The 16,475-nt window shown below is 37.3% G+C and overlaps 2 protein-coding genes across 11 annotated transcripts in view; both read right to left on the reverse strand.

Annotated features, from left to right (window-relative positions):
* Positions 1–559: 559 nt before the first annotated feature.
* dpysl4 (dihydropyrimidinase like 4) lies at positions 560–12,541 on the reverse strand. 2 transcript variants are annotated; one of them, XM_046854655.1, is made up of 14 exons: positions 12,075–12,541; positions 9,464–9,552; positions 8,074–8,258; positions 7,100–7,264; positions 6,187–6,248; positions 6,014–6,094; positions 5,846–5,914; positions 5,584–5,704; positions 5,324–5,480; positions 5,079–5,220; positions 4,659–4,829; positions 4,374–4,553; positions 4,011–4,182; positions 560–1,560 (listed from the first exon to the last, which is right to left on the reverse strand). In XM_046854655.1, exons 1-14 carry the CDS (start codon positions 12,399–12,401, stop codon positions 1,469–1,471), a joined length of 2,013 nt encoding a protein of 670 aa, XP_046710611.1. In that variant the 5' UTR covers positions 12,402–12,541; the 3' UTR covers positions 560–1,468. The 2 variants fall into 2 exon arrangements, with proteins under 2 accessions (XP_046710611.1, XP_046710612.1); XM_046854656.1 differs by lacking the exon at positions 12,075–12,541 and adding an exon at positions 10,547–11,144.
* A 2,583-nt stretch (positions 12,542–15,124) lies between these two features.
* Positions 15,125–16,475, reverse strand: part of jakmip3 (Janus kinase and microtubule interacting protein 3) — a 64,209-nt gene continuing 62,858 nt past the window's right edge. For 7 of the 9 annotated variants that reach the window (XM_046854393.1, XM_046854396.1, XM_046854395.1 and 4 more), the window contains one exon: positions 15,126–16,032. The gene's annotated coding sequence lies outside the window, so the exon portion shown is untranslated. Of the gene's footprint in view, positions 16,033–16,475 lie in introns of all 9 variants that reach the window. The other 2 variants (XM_046854397.1, XM_046854399.1) reach the window with 2 other exon arrangements.

A 16,475-nucleotide genomic window follows, 5' to 3' on the forward strand; every position in this document is an offset into this window, starting at 1 on the left:
ATAGATATTGATATAGATTATATGTAAAGCTTCAATGCATTTTCCCAGTTGTATATATATTTTTTTCCTAAAAACTAAAATAACAGGGATAAAAAAGGGTAAAATATGCAATGTAAGCATGGAGTTAGTCTGTGTGATGTAATTCTAAAAGAGATTGTCTGTGATTAGCGCAAGATAATGAATCTAATCAGTAAAAATAAATGAGTATGGTGTGTGTGGAGGGGTTTCTAATTTCTTTTACACTTTTTAATAGTCAATTCAAGAAAGTTCATCCTTAGCCCTTACATCTTATAACAGACCTGCGTTTGGGTTGTATTCTGTCTGCCTTTGACTTAAAGCATAAACATAATAATGAAATGCAACAAGCCAGATACACTGATGTCATTGCTTATAGGTGGCAGTGGTTCAAACAACAAAACAGTTTGGCTTCTGTATTTATTACCTGTTAAAAAATAAGAAATTCATTTCCCCTAAAAACCTGTTTATTGAAGGTTGAACATGTTGAAACATGCACAGTTAAGAACACAGAACATATTTACAGACTGAACACAATAAAAAGTAGAAGAAGAAAAATTTATTGACTGGCTTCCTGACTGGCTTGACTGGCAGTGATCGGCGCATCACTGATTTGCACATTTTGAACAAAAAATCTAAATAAATAAATACAAACGATCCTGACTAGTAAAGTTTGTGTATTTTGGCTATATAAAAATGGCCATTTGTAATTGAGGCCTTTTCAAAAGTAAAAATGAGAGGTTTACATTAAAGTAGATTAGACAGTAAGGGATAAGAAAAGTTATGTTCTTCACAGTAGCATGTTAAAGAGCACCAAATGTTTCACAATCAAAACACTAAAATGACCGGGTTGATGCCCGCAGATGGAAAGCAATGACTCTTCATGTGTAATGAATTACAGTCCACTCTTGCTTACATGTTGCTTTCTTTGAAAAATAAGGCCTTAGATATTTAACACTCAACCACTAGCCTATTGGCTCTTTATTACTTTACTAATATATACACCTAACTACACCAAATCTATCTTTATTTCAAAGCTAAGACAATCTATATGTAGCTTGTTCAAAGTACACACAGACACGGACACATGGCCCCTCTTAGAAAAATCCAGTCTCAAACCAGAACACATCAGACAGGAAAAGCACTGTTTCAAAGGCAACATAGGATGTCATCCATACACTTCAGTATAATACAGACAATACAATCACTGACTATTCATTTCCATCACATTATGAGTGCTACTGAGTGTATGTAAAAGCTGTAAAGGGTCTTAGTACAGAGTAGGGAATGGACATTCTGGAAAATGTTACATGCTACTATGTGGGACTTTGCAGTTTGGAAGTGAAGTCATAGTAAGATTATGAATGAAATGTTGCTTGCATGATGTTATTGTTATATAATAAACTGGAAGCCAATTGTGGATATTTGCATGTTTTTCTTCAGTGGACACACCTCATGAGAGGGATGTGATGTTGGATTTGCCTCCAGGTGGCGCTACAATCCGCTGTGCTGTACGCCTGGGAATGTGGTCATCCATCTGAGTTCCTTTGTTAGACAGACAAAGTTAGTTAAAGTGCTAACGGCCTAATCAAAAGTCAAAGCAGGCAGAATTTATAGTTTATTTGCAATTGTGTTATTAATGCTCAGTCTTCAAAGGGACATGAATGGCGCTTTTAAGTTGCATCAATCTATAGTCTGTGACAGGTCTCACCACAGTCCTATAAACTTTCCCTTTCACTCTTGCAGATACTCTTCTATCACAAATCACTCCTGCCACTCTTCTCCACCCACTCCACCCTGCCTGCACTCTTTTCTTCACTTCTCTAACACACTCTTATTACTTTGCACTGTTGAACCCAGGTACTTAAATTCATATACTTTCACCACCTCTTCTCCCTGCAACCGCACCACTCCACTGCCCTCCCTCTCATTCACACACATGTACTCTGTCTTATTCCTACTGACTTTCATTCCCCTTCTCTTCACCGTGTACCTCCACCTCTCCAGGCTCTTCTCAACCTGCTCCCTACTCCACCACAATTCACAATATCATTCGCAAACAACATAGTCCATGGAGACTCCTGTCTGATCTCGTCCGTCAACGTGTCCATCACCACCACCAACAAGAAAGGTCTCAGAGCTGATCCCTGATGCAATCCCACCTTTATCTTGAACCAGTCTGTTGTTCCTACTGCACACTTTACTGCTGTCACTCTGTCTTCATTCATGTCCTACACCACCCTCACATACTTCACTGCCCCTTCTGACTTCCTCATACAATACCAAAACTCCTCTCTCCACCCTGCCGTACGCTTTCTCTAAATCCACACACACACAATGCAACTCCTTCTGACTTTCTTTATACTTCTCTATCAACATTCTCATAGCAACTAATGCATCTGTGGTGCTCTTACTTGGCATAAAACCATACTGTTGCTCACAGATGCTCACCTTAGCCTGGCTTCCACTACTCTTTCCCATAACTTTATGGTGTGACTGTTTAACTTGATTCCCCTGTATTTAGTGCAGGTCTGCACAGCTTCCTTATTTAAAAAAAAGGATACCAGCACACTTCTCCATTCCTCAGGCATCCTCTCACCTTCCAAAATCTTGTTAAACAATCTGGTTAAAAACTCTACTGCCATTTCTCCTAAACATCTCAAATCATCTACTGGTATGTCATCTGGTCCAACCAACTTCCCACTCTTCATCCTCTTAATCTCTGCTCTCACTTCCTCCTTACTAATACTATCCACTTCCAGCTTCACCATCTCCATCTCATCCAACATTCTCTATCTTTTATTTTCCTCATTCGTCAGATGCTCAAAATACTCCCTCCATCTTTTCACTAGTCAACACATTTCCATCTACATCCTTTATTGCTCTATTGCTTCTGCAGCACATCCTTCTCAGCTCGGTCCCTCTGCCTGTCCCATCCCTCTTTACTGGCTGCCGCATCTCACTGTACTCCTGCCTACAATTCTGTTTCACCAACCTCTTTCTCTTTATGCTTTCCTGCACTTCCTCATTCCGCCACCACGTCTCTTTGTCTTTCTCTCTATTTCCAGATATCACACCAAGTACCTTTCTAGCTGTTTTCCTTATCACTTCTGCAGTAGTTGCCCAATCATCCAGCACCTCTTCACCTCCACTGAGCCCCTGTTTGACCTCTTCCCTGAATCTCACACTACAGTCTTTCTCCTTCAGTTTCCACCATCTTATTTTTTTCAGTTCTCGCTCTCCTCCTCATCTTTTTTACCTCCAAAGCCATCCTACAGAGCACCATCCGATGCTGTCTAGCTAAACTGTCCCCTGCCAACACCTTACAGTCTCCTTTCAGGTTGCATATCCTACATTAAATGTACATATCTACTTTTCTTTGCTCCATCATATCAGCTACCTCTCTCCCTTTACCAGTCATAGTACCAACATTTAAACTGCCCACCATAAACACCACTCTCCTCCACTTCTCCTTTCCCTGCTGCCTCTGTAGACATCTTGCTCCTCTCCCTCTAACCCTCTGGTCAACTCTAGCCCAATTCCCACTGGTACATTGTTGGCTAACAATACCTGTGGCGGTTGTTAGCATTGTGATCCATATATTTTATTTGACACATGTTTTACACTGGATGCCCTTCCTAACACAACCCTCCTCATTTATTTAGGCTTCGGACTGGCACGAAGAGTGCACTGGCTTGTGCAATGATAATGGCTGGGTTCTGTTAGCTCATTCATACCGCACATTAATCAGTTCATAAAAAACTATACACGACATACATTTCCTACACATGGCAGATGCCCTTGGTGCGACTTACAGTTATCTCATTCATACAGCTTATCTTGCTCAAGGGCCCAGCAGTAGCAGCTTGACCTGCAAATCAGTAATCTAACAGCCTAACCACTCACATAGTATCAACTGATCATTTAAAAATGTAACAAATAAATATACCACTACAGGTTATTACAAGCAACAAATGTTAGTGAGCAGGGATTACCAGACAGGCTGAATCCTGATTGGTGCAGGTTTCTAGCTGGCCCCAATACACTCTTCCCTGGACAAGTGGACCCCCTGGTGGTGGGAGTCGGTGGCACAGATTTGGTCATGCTGATTACATCATGGACTGGACCATCATAATTGCCTCGAGGAACACCACGAGCCTCTGCCATCTGCAACATATTTCAAATGATCACAACACATACATCACATACTTGAAAATCTGTTAAAAATAAGTAATTGTTTGTTTTTAGGCATTTTCTCTTTGAGACAAGGTCCATAATAGAGCAACAGTTTGCACAAAGCAAATCACATTTGTTCATTTACAGTGTAAGCACAGGAACTTTGTTTTAGAGTCTTGTACCCTGCTCCGGGCTTTGATCCTCTTATACACATAGTCTGGAAAGGCTTTTCTTGGGACAAAGCGGCCTGAACCCTCCAGCACATCCAACTTGCCATCCTCCAGAACAATACTGCCTTGGCTGATGACAACCATGGGAAAGCCCTTGCACTCCATGCCCTCAAATATATTCATCTCCACAGTCTGCAGAAAAAATACACATACAGAAATCATAAAACTACAAGTTTCTTAATTATAATTTTGGATTTGGATTCTTCACTTCGGGTCATTATCAGATTGATAATTTACCAGATTGTGAGTTTTGGCTGAGATGGTTTTGGTCTCTTTGGTGTTCCAGATGACAAGATCAGCATCCGAGCCCACTGCGATTCTGCCTTTGCGAGGGTACATATTAAAAATCTTGGCTGCATTTGTGCTCGTTACTGCCACAAACTCGTTCTCGTCCATTTTACCTGTTGCCTGGAAATCAGAAAACATCAAAAACACTACTTTTACATGTATACTAAAAAAACAAAGAAAGACTTCAAAAAGCAGCACAAGTACTACGCCTATTGAAAATGCCCAAAACATAAAGACAAATAAAGCAAATTTTCCCCAAAACAATTATGAAGAATAACTGGCATAGGATGGCATTATTTATATGCCAGTCATAATATAGCTAATAAGATCTATAGAAAGAAGCAAAGGGAAAGAATTAAGGTGACGCACGACAGCCTTGTCCCAGATTATGCTCATGCGTTCCTCGATGCCATTGGTCCCTTCAGGAATGAGTGTGAAGTTGTCTTTTCCTACAGCTTTCTGAGCAGTGGAGAATGTGCAGTGAGCGCTGGCTGAAACCTGAAGATCTCCACTGCAACACAGTTAGGTCAAATATTAACATCACGCACAACATTCACAAACTATCATTAAATTAATTTTTATTAATTCTCTAGTACTCCCGTTGCTTGACTTACCAGGACAGCATGGAATTGAGGTAGTCTGGGGTTCCCACATCTGGATTAAGAGGTGGAGACATGACAAAGGCAGCAGCTTTGGCCCAGTTTTTGCTCCAATAGTGTGACCCATCTGTTCCAAGACTAGCTGCAATTGGCTCTCCATAAACTACTATGCCTATTAATTTAAAAGCAAATTAATGAATCAGTTTCCTTCATGCTACTTTATGAGTCTTTACACCTTCCAATACCGTTTTTCTAACTACTATTAAATTTTGTACCCTTTTTCCTGGCTTTGGCAATGATATCAGCAGCATCTTTACTCATCACCTTGGTGATATAGAGAGGGCAGTTGGCCTGTTTAGCAATGGTGATGGCTCGATACACAGCCTCCGTCTCCACCTAGTGAATCGAAAAACTTCACAATGAGCAAGTCAGGATGCGTTACAAATGTGTTTAAAATTCTGATGATTTTTACAATCATGAAACTACTTAGATGAACAAGAAATGAGGTGTAACCAAGAACACTCGGAATACATGTACCTCCTCTGGGTGGCTTAGCACATGTCCTTCAGGGCCTGTGATCCCCGTATCCAACATCTTCTTCTGCTCCTAAAAATCACAAGAATACCCCAAATACATTTCTTTATTTTTAGAAAACAAACATATTGTATGAAGGATTCGGAATTTGAGCTGTGATCTGGCCATTACCTCTTCAATAATATCCCCATTCTCAGCATGCACTTGAGCGATCGCCCCCAAATCTCTCAGAATGGAGAATATCTCATACATCTACCGTGAATACAGAAATCACTTTAAATACATAACATTTAAAATTTGAATAGATCATGACATGTCACATTAATCTAGATTATGACACTTACCTGTGAATCTGAGCTCTGATACCTGTCTTTATAAGCCATGAAAACCAGGAAGGAGTTAACACCTAAAACACACAGATAACTATGTATTTTATATACTGAAGATTTATTAGGAATTAATACATTAATTAAATGAATTCTTATTAGAGAAGTTGTTAAATATCAATGTTATAAAGGTTTTAGGCACAACAAACCCATGATTTATGTCAGATAACATCATCTTTAACCAGAGGTGGACTAAGTAAACAAACCATGTACTTGAGTTAAAGTAGAGACACACTAGGTAAAATGTTACTCCAGTAAAAAGCAAAGTGCTTCCTTTCAACTTTAACTTGAGTAAAATAACGTATTTGCCTTTGAATGTACTTATGTATTTAAAGTATTATGTTTTAGTATGGCTATAATGTTCCTATTATCATTTTTATCACAAGACTCTTTGTTTAATCAACTCAGTTTATGAAAAAATACTCTAATGTTACTCTTAGCACAACAATCTATGAATAGAATTAGATTAATTAGTCAGTGATTGATATCTATTAAAATCATTATAAGCCTAAAAACTTATTTTTAACTACTAATTGTGCAAATAACATCACGGGTGTTGTGGCAAGTCAGAGTCAGGAGTTTCTTCCATCATTTATTACTCTTTTAAAATGTTCTGCTTGCTGTTGAACTGACACTGAACTATAAGTTAAAGTAAAAGTCTCCCCAAATGAAAATACTTCAGTAAAATACAGACATGCAAAAAAGCTACTTATATACAATAACAAATTACATTTACTTTATTACTGCGCACCATTGTCTAAAGCACCAACAACATTCAAATCTCCAGAAAATTAGATATAATACACATCATAGATGTTACAGTATTTAATAATTAAGTCCTGATAATATTAAATATGAAACAAAAACTTACCTTTGTCTTTAACCAAAGATTCAAGCTCCTCGAACAGTCCCTCATGCCAGCGGGTGATGTCCATGTGCAGTGAGTAATCGCAGCATGATCGCATATCTGCTATATCCCTCCACTGGTCATAAGCATTCAGCAAGCTGATGCCAGGTTCAGGAATAACATGGTCGACTGCACAGAGAAAGACAGAAAATATACTTAACTTGTGTGCAGTGCTATTATTTGTCATTCATCATAACGAAAATGGTTGTACATTTTATTTTTTAACATTATAACTAACGTAGCAAAGTCCAGTCCAGTATTTTCAGTTATCGAATATAACTAAATATGTTTAGCTTAATAATTATTACTGCCATTCCCATAAGCAAGATATACAAATTACCTCTTACAGAAAAAACACCTGACCAACAAGAATTATTATTATTATTATTATTATTATGTCTGTTTTATATAAAAGCAATTGAGAAAATATTTTACTATAAAGACTATCTCAGTGTCTCTTAACATCCAGAGGCACATTTAGTCATTCGTGAATCTAAATTACACAATGGGGGTGATTTGAATGTCTGTGGCAGGAGAGAAGTGGAAAAGGATTACACTTTTAGACATGTGAACCTCATGATTTAATTAGAAATGACAAGCTTTCACACACACACACACACACACACACACACACACACACACACACACACCCTCCTATTCCCCCACTAAAATCCTCACTATTCTCTTTTAGTAAAAAATTCCTAAAAAAGTCCCTCAAAATTGTATTCAGTCTCTTATTTAACCCTAATAATTCTCTTTTTTTTCTTTTGCACTGCAGTTGCATTATCCACTTCCTCAGGCATGACTGTTTTGCCACCTATAATCCCATGTCTTTCTTTTTCTTTCTAACCATCCTGATAATTCCATTCGCTATAAAACCATGCATTAAATTTCATACACAAATATTCTACTATGTTACTCATACAGATTTAACCTACTGATCATGGTGGTGCCTCCTGCCAGGGCAGCGCGTGTGCCATGGTAAAAGTCATCAGCGGGCATCATTCCCAAATGGGGTGCTAGAAAGCTGGTGTTCACATCAATGCCCCCTGGGATAACAATGTGCCCATAAGCATCCACAGTTTTCACCCCACTGGGTACAATTAGGTTTTCCCCGATCTGCCTGAATTACACAAAAAAGATTTAAATTGACAATTACAATATTCATATGACATCCTGACCCAAAGTGAGTTATAAAGGGCTTTTTAATACTGATGAAAAATGGCACTAAAAATTATTGAGAGAGCAAAAGAACAAGTTTTTTTTTTTATCAGAACTAAAATAAATGCTTAATTATGAATGAAAATTAAAAGAACAGTAACCAAACATGGTTTCCATGTTTATTTCAGTGTGGTAAGAACATTTTTAGTGTGCTGAAATTAAAAAAATAATAATAATAAATAAATAAACAGTGGTTATTTGATGTATGCTACAACTATTGGAACATTATTGTTTTAGTTTAAGTTTCAATTAACACATTTGCACAGAGAAATTAAAACATTTTAAGACTTCTGGATGCAATGGCAATTAAAAAAAAGATATAGATGATAAAAAGAATAAAACCAGATAGTAATTAGGTTATACTGTGTATTATTGTTTGGGCATATTACAATATGTCTAAGACGTCTCTATACACATACATTTGCAAAATGTATACTTTTCAAATAGATTTATATATTACAGCATATATTAATTAAGTATGACGTATGGAAGAATTGAGAAGCTTTGAATTAACATTGCATTGGACAGAAACACACCACACCCAACACTTGAAACAAAGTTGGGAGTGGGGCATGTTTTTGCAAAAAAATTTGGCATCATGTAGGAGATGAAAAAAATAATAATAAAGAAATAAATAATTAACGTTTTTACATTTTGTAAAAAAAAAAACTTTTATTTTTGACAGACTAACAAATAAACAGGCACATAGTCATGACACTGAAGCCAATGATATTAAGTGACAATTTTATTTTATGATTAAATCTTATCAGAGATATAAAGTTCTTAAATTGTTACTAAAACGACGTTGGTGCATTTATAGAAAATGAACACATGGCAGAGGTAGTCGGTATCACTGTGGGTGTGTTGATGGTTAAGCACATTGCTAATCTGCATATTCATAGAATCTATATTATTAATGAGAATGAAAATGTGGCCATTTGTACCTTTTGTACAATGCCATATGAAACAATTTTATATTCTAAACACTAAACTGCTTTTATACTGTATATTAAAAAAGCTTTTACATTTTAAGTTTCGTTGCAATTTAAACACACATGATATTTCTTTATGCAAGGCAGAATCTTGCACAAGTGTATAAAGACCTACTTGATGGCCCCATCCTCGATAAAGATATCAGCGTAGAATGACTGGTCATCATTCACAATTTTCCCTCCTTTGATGATGATCTTGTCACTCTGCAGATTGAGAAACACATCAGGAAGCATGTATCAGATTTCAACCATTGAAAATACTGAAATACTGTTTCTAATCTGACACTCTGATGCTCATCTTACCACTTAAAACAAATGCTACAAAGCTGTATTTCCATCCACTCTTTGTCCACAGTATCTCATTACACTCCATGATGCCATTCATCAGCACACACCCCTGCATTTGTCTCTACACTCTGCTCTCCAAAGAGTGCATTAAGCCAGCTGTGAAGACTACTTCCTGAACTCAAGCAGATTTATTTGCACCCATCCTTCGCTGTATGCATCTGAACATTCTCATGCCATTATTAATTTTGATGAAACAGATCATGTTGATAAAGCAATGTAACACAACCATATGCACATCTCCATCACCCTCCTGCAGCTGGATGCATGTAACACACACAGGCCCTTTTCATGCTTCAAGCTCAAGACAAAAAAAAGATATTCACACATTACTGATTGATGAAATGCACTATATCATAGATTATTTCATATCTGAAAATGTTATAGACAAAAATGCATGCCTACTGTATTTCCAACCTTATATATTCTGGAAAACCTGGAAAGCCAGATTTCCAGGCCACACACTGGAGTCTCGTTTTACATTTTTTTTTTAAAAGACAGGAATTAGGACGTGTGTGCGTCATTTACAACACAGACCAGATGAAAGGTCCATTTTATATAATAATGTTACTAATAAAATTTAAAAAGGCTCAAAAGCATGACACAATGACGCCCTAGAATGAACAAATACAAGGAAACCTGACATGGAAAACGGAGAGATTCCCGGGGAAAATCTTTTTTCGCCCAGACGTTTAATATCAACCAAAAGCACACACTCATGCATTGTTCTTGACCTGTCTGTCAGCTTGTGAAGGTTTAGACACACACTAGATGCTAGAGACTGTATAACCGGCGCCATCACTGCACCCAGATAATAAAATAAGCCGCATCCTTCCACACCGCCGCTGCTTACCGTAGCACGGGAAATGTTCTTCTTGCCTTGGAAAGACATAGCCATAGGGAAATAGAGAGGTCCTGGAGATTAGATGAGTGTGTTTTGTGTGTGTGTGTGTGTGTGTGTGTGTGTGTGAGATCACAGCGCAGTAAAGCAGCAGGGATGGAGTCGGGGAGCGGTGCTGTCACTTTCAGTACCGGGCGTAGCGCGGTGTAATGTGGGATGGAGCTGAACAATGCGACCTCCCTCTATACCCCCCTACACACACACACACACACACACACACACACACACACCCCTCCTCCCTTCAAACATCCTCTTTCATCCAGACACCATCTGCTTACTGAGTATCGCACCCTGCTGCCGGACCTCCAGCAGACCACTTTTGGTCTCTGGAGAGTTATCCTGTTTATATTCTTGTATGTATTTTATATATTTACCGGAGGATAATAGGTGATAGAAGAGGTTATGTTACTCTAGGCTATATAGCATACATAATACAGTATATACCCCCTTAATTCTAATTGCTAAGTGTCAGCACAATGCTATGTACCAGGCATGTGGTAATAAACTAATATTAATAATATTCACAATCATAATAGTTGAATTGTCTTAGAAAGTTTGCCAAGAGCTTTCCATTTTCATTTCTTGATTGTGCTTAATTTTTCTTTTTGGGTCTATTTCCTTTTTACATTAGGTCATAGTAGGAAAATGCATAGAAAGATATATAGGTAGAGAGAGAGAGAGAGAGAGAGAGAGAGAGAGAGAGAGAGAGAGAGAGAGATTAAGGGTGGCACAACCAGTTTTTAGGTTTAGGGGCAATTAATTTTTTAAAGTTTGACAGCTTTTTTCACTTAATAATTTAAATCATCATTTAAAGAAATTTTTTTTCAATTGCTTGTATGATCTTTGTGTAATATCAAAATTTGCTTGATAAACTGAATAATTTAAGTGTGACAAATATGCAAAAAAAGAAAAAATTCACTGTTTACAATAGTGCAGTCAGGTGGAAAAATCTACACATTAAGGTGCATTAATGAGGTGATTACATCTTTTTGTGCACTGCATCTCATCTTTGCAGATTCCGATTTGTTCGCTGATTAGTTGCTCAGAAGCTACTGATCCACACAAAATGAAAAGTTGCATCTAGCACCATAAAGATGTTCTCTTCTTGGACAATGCTTGAAGGTGCACTGTAATTTCAGAAATGCTTTAAAAAAAAAACTAACAACTAAACTAAATAGAAAGCAAACCATTATTTAACTAGCATACAGAAAATAGATTAGTTTTTGGTTCTAAGTGATATAAAGCAGAATATGCTGTAATTATTTAGAAATGGAATAACAGTTTAAAACTGGTGATTGGAACCTAGATGACCACCATGTAACTACCCTGAAAACACACACACCTTATGATTACTATTTGTGTAAATGAAGCACACAAATACTAATAGCTGACATAAATATATACAGTATCTACATCAAACAATATCAAACAATAAAGAAACAAAACAAGTACAAATAAACTTTATACATCTTGATCTTACCTCCTGTGTCTTTTCACACACCTGCAGATCCTCTGATGTGTGTGTGGGTTGATCGTGTAAACCAGAGGACTCTGTTGCTTCAGATGTGGATGATGGCATGTGAGCACTGCTCTCATTTACAGTGTGCAAATAACATTTGTTTTCAATCTGTCTTCTGGCAGAGCTCAGGCTGAACGATTCGAAATTTAGAGTTTTATTTTCAAAAGCACCCTCTACACAGCAGAACATGCCACCTAACATGACCCGTGGTTTGGTACTACTCGAGCCGAGCCTGGAAAGCAGAGACCGCTGCTCAGTGTCCTCATTAGACAGTTTTTTCTCAGCCATCACTCTCAGGTACAACAGAAATGATAATTCCTGGATAGTGGAATCAGACAAACCTAAAGGCAGTCCTAAAGATAGCTATGAAAAGCTGGGTCAGTCTGTAGTGTGGGTGCTGAGGACACTGCTCCTCTGAAATGAACACGTCCCCTGAGGAATGAGGACACCCATGGATGCAGACACACACACACACACACACACACACACACACACACACACACACACACACACACACACAGAGAGTAATTTAATCTATTTTGACAAAAGTAGCTAGTTCGGCAGAATGCCGACTCTATAGAGGAACTTTTTTAAACAATTTTATCAGCACTTAGTCGACTATAGTGAAAGAATCACTTCGTAGGCAGACAAAAAAAAGATAAATGTATAACCATCATCCACCTTTATCTAGTGTTCCAATGCATGCTTCCAATGAAACATCTGAAACAGTTGTAATGATAAGGTAATGATCTACAAATGCAAAAAGATATCTTCAAGACACTTCCAAAGATATCTTCTGCAATCCAAAAGATATCTTCAAGATACAGCTAAACAATACCCGAAAAACATATGCAAGAAAATCATGAGCTAGCTGAGTGAGCTATACTTTCTGAACAGCTTTTTATTTCACAAAAAGAAACAGCTAGCATTAAATCTAGCATTTTATTTCGTTTAAGTAGTGATTGCCTTCAGTTGCAATAATACTCTATCAGTGTATGTGCTACAACAGATCATTGATAACTCAGAAAACAATGTGTAAGGGACATCTTTGCTAGATAGCTAACAATGTAGCCAAAAGCATGTATGAATTCACAGGGGTTAGCAAAAAACCTAGCAAGCTACGTTTTTACTGCTAATAATATTGTTTACTTCAGCATAGCTCAAAAACAAGATATGTTATCTAACAATTGTGTAAAATGTTGTTCTTGGCATTTAGAACATATTTTGGATTAGTTGTGTCAACTGTAGACATACACTATCTGGACAAAGGTTTGTGGAAACCTGACCATAAGATTTATTGTGCTTTTTAAAATTCATAATCCATATTTAATCCGAATTTGCTGCTATAATCAACTCCACTCTTCTAGGAAGATGTTCCACTAGATTTTAGAGTGTGCTTATGGAGATTTGTGCTCATTCAGCCACAAGGGTTTTAATAAAAATCAGGTACTGATGTAGTGTGAGGAGACCTGGGGTGCAGTCAATGTTCCAACTCATCCCAAAGGTGTTCAATAGGGTTGAGATCAGAGCTCTATAGTAGGAGAACTTCCAAACAATTACTCATGTATTTATAAACCTGACATTTCCATTTACTTGGGTCAAATTCTTGATCACTACTTTCTTAATGACTCAATGTACTAAAATCTGCTCACTAATTATAGATTAAAATATATAAAATCCACACACATAGTTTGCATTTTTATTTGCAATCAGATTTCTGTATAATTCCATCAATATCCCAGTGTTTTTATTTTATTTCCTGTCACACACTGAAGGCATGATTTTCTGTTTTTCTTGCCTGTCTTACTCTTTTATTTCAGTCGTAGTCAGTCCGCCTGATTGAACTCGCTCACAGTTTGAAGCCACTGACACAGTTCTAAATGCCTGAAGGTGCAGACATTTCACAAAGCCCTACATTTCAACAGACTAGTTCTACTCCTCCTTCTTCTCTCTTGTCATCTTTTTTTGTTATTTTTCTTAATCTATGCTGACATAAAGTGTCTGGAGTCCTTTTATATATGGGGTTAACAAAAACAAAAAAAAATAACAGAAAATCCAATTGGTTTGCAATGCACAATTCATTTTTTATTTATTGTATTTTTTTTTTTTAGATTGCAATGGGTCTTAAATTCTCAATTAATCTTTTTATATATACTAAAAGCGAAATCAAATAGATTAACTTATTCTAGCTCCAGCATTTCCACACCTAAATATTTAACACTGAAAGCTATAACCTAATATATATTAAGGCAGTGAATTAAGAAAGGTCCCCTGGAGGTTACGCATCAGACCCAGTTAGGTCAATGTACATTAATATTATATGTAAAAAATATGGTAAGGAACAGATGTAGTGCCCCCTGCTGATCAGAGGCTAAACTGCACCTTCAGGCACTCCAAACCATATACAGCCTTATCATTCTGTTTTCTTTTAAATTTACTTCTAAATGTAATTCTGTTAACCATCCCTCAACATGTTTTAGGATTAAAAGTGTCATTATAAATTATACTACATATAAATATTTGCTGGTTTATTATAGATGTCAAGGCAATGTTTATAAAAGGATTTGGTAAGCATAGTGCAGTTAGAAATACTGAGGGAATCCAGTTGCTGTACATTTGACAAAAGCATTGTGTTAATTTTGTATTGAGAATGCGTTTTCAAAAAGAACATGACAGGACAATGCCAATTTTTTTGGGGGGATCATGAACTGAATCATGATCTGAATGCTGTAATTCTAAAATATCCACAGTCTCTGGTTTAATCCTGAGATAAAGTTACTGACTGTGTGGAATCTCATGTGTTTGAATTTTCAGTCTCCTTTCACATTCCCAATACATGCCAGAAGGTAATATCCATAGGTCAATGTGTGTATGTGTGCATGATGCCCTTCTTAAAGCATAATCCCACTTCATGACCAGTATTCCTGGTATAGGCACTGAAAACAAATTCTAATGATAAATGAATGAATGAATGAATGAATGAATGAATGAATGAATGAATGAATGAATGAATGAATGAATGAAGGATAGCATATGCACTCATTTAGCCCCTGTATTGATGCTGTGCACCAAACTGAACTGTATCCTCATTTTGCCTTTGTCTGCATTCCCTCTGTTAAGACCAAAAATCTTATTAAGCTTTCCACATCCAAATCTATAATTACAACTGAAATTTCTTCTGTGTAAATGAGTCATTTCTTCACCAGGACTCTACGAGAATTTTAAAGATTAAAGAATGCACGTCCTTGTCAGTTTGCACTTCTCTTTTGAGAAATTTATTTAAAACACAGTCCATTTACATAAAAAAAAAAAAAATCTAATATAACCAAAGGGTTTTGGCTTTCAGTTCCATTAGGTAGGGTGCGTGTGTGTGTGTGTGTGTGTGTGTGTGTGTGTGTGTGTGTGTGTGTGTGTGTGTGTGTGTGTGAGTGGAAGAGAGAGAACAAGAGAGAGATAATCAGGGTTGTCTAGCTCCACCTGCAGGCACTGGTATGTGTGCCACAGGGAACCACACTGACTGAGTGTAAACTGTGAGAGGGAAGGGATTAAATGTAACACCGCCATTCCAACAGGCTTCCAAAGGGAAGCAGCTTCCAGCACCACCTGCTTAGCAGGGAAAGGAGAGCACACTTCAGTTTAAGACTCCTTGAATTCCACACGCAAGAAGTCACACAGAGCAGAGGCCGAAGATCAGCAGGATTAAAAACTCCACTGGAGAGAGACAGAAAAAGAGAGAGAGAGAAGAAAGAGAGCACCATATTCCTCTAGTTGTAGGCCCCAAATGAGACGCTTGAGTCGAAGCTGTGAGATCAGCTTTAGTCCTAGATGATCACTGGAACTTCCAGATCACACAAGCTGCTTACGGATCTGTTGTTGGCCTTTATTACAAAAGGCAAAAAGCAATCTGGAAACCTGTGAACTACATAACAAGAATAACATCTCATTGTAATGAGATAATGGTGTTAGCCCTGTTTTATATAACACATTTTAATTATTAGCAATAAATAAAAGTTGCCTGGATTGCAGTCACTGCATACTCTAACTTTTAAATTTCAACACAGATCATAATATCCGGTTGCCACCTACTTTGGAAGCAGGTATCCATGGTAATTCTGAGTGCTGGAATCACTGTAACTGTATCTTAAGGTACTTAAAAGTAAACATCACCCTGAAAGGTACTAAAATATTTGTGATGTGTTCAGCAATTGTGGACTGAAATAGTCGGCAGGTGATGTAAATGTTCATTATTAATGTGTTTCACTCTTAGCTTCTGCAAAAACTAAAAACAAGAGCTGCATTCTGACTTGCCTACATATACTATGCAGTGTGTACATTTTTAACTTAGCTTAATGTTAATTATAA

The sequence above is a fragment of the Silurus meridionalis genome, chromosome 7 (genome assembly GCF_014805685.1).
Source record: "Silurus meridionalis isolate SWU-2019-XX chromosome 7, ASM1480568v1, whole genome shotgun sequence".
In the NCBI taxonomy this organism is placed as follows: domain Eukaryota; kingdom Metazoa; phylum Chordata; class Actinopteri; order Siluriformes; family Siluridae; genus Silurus; species Silurus meridionalis.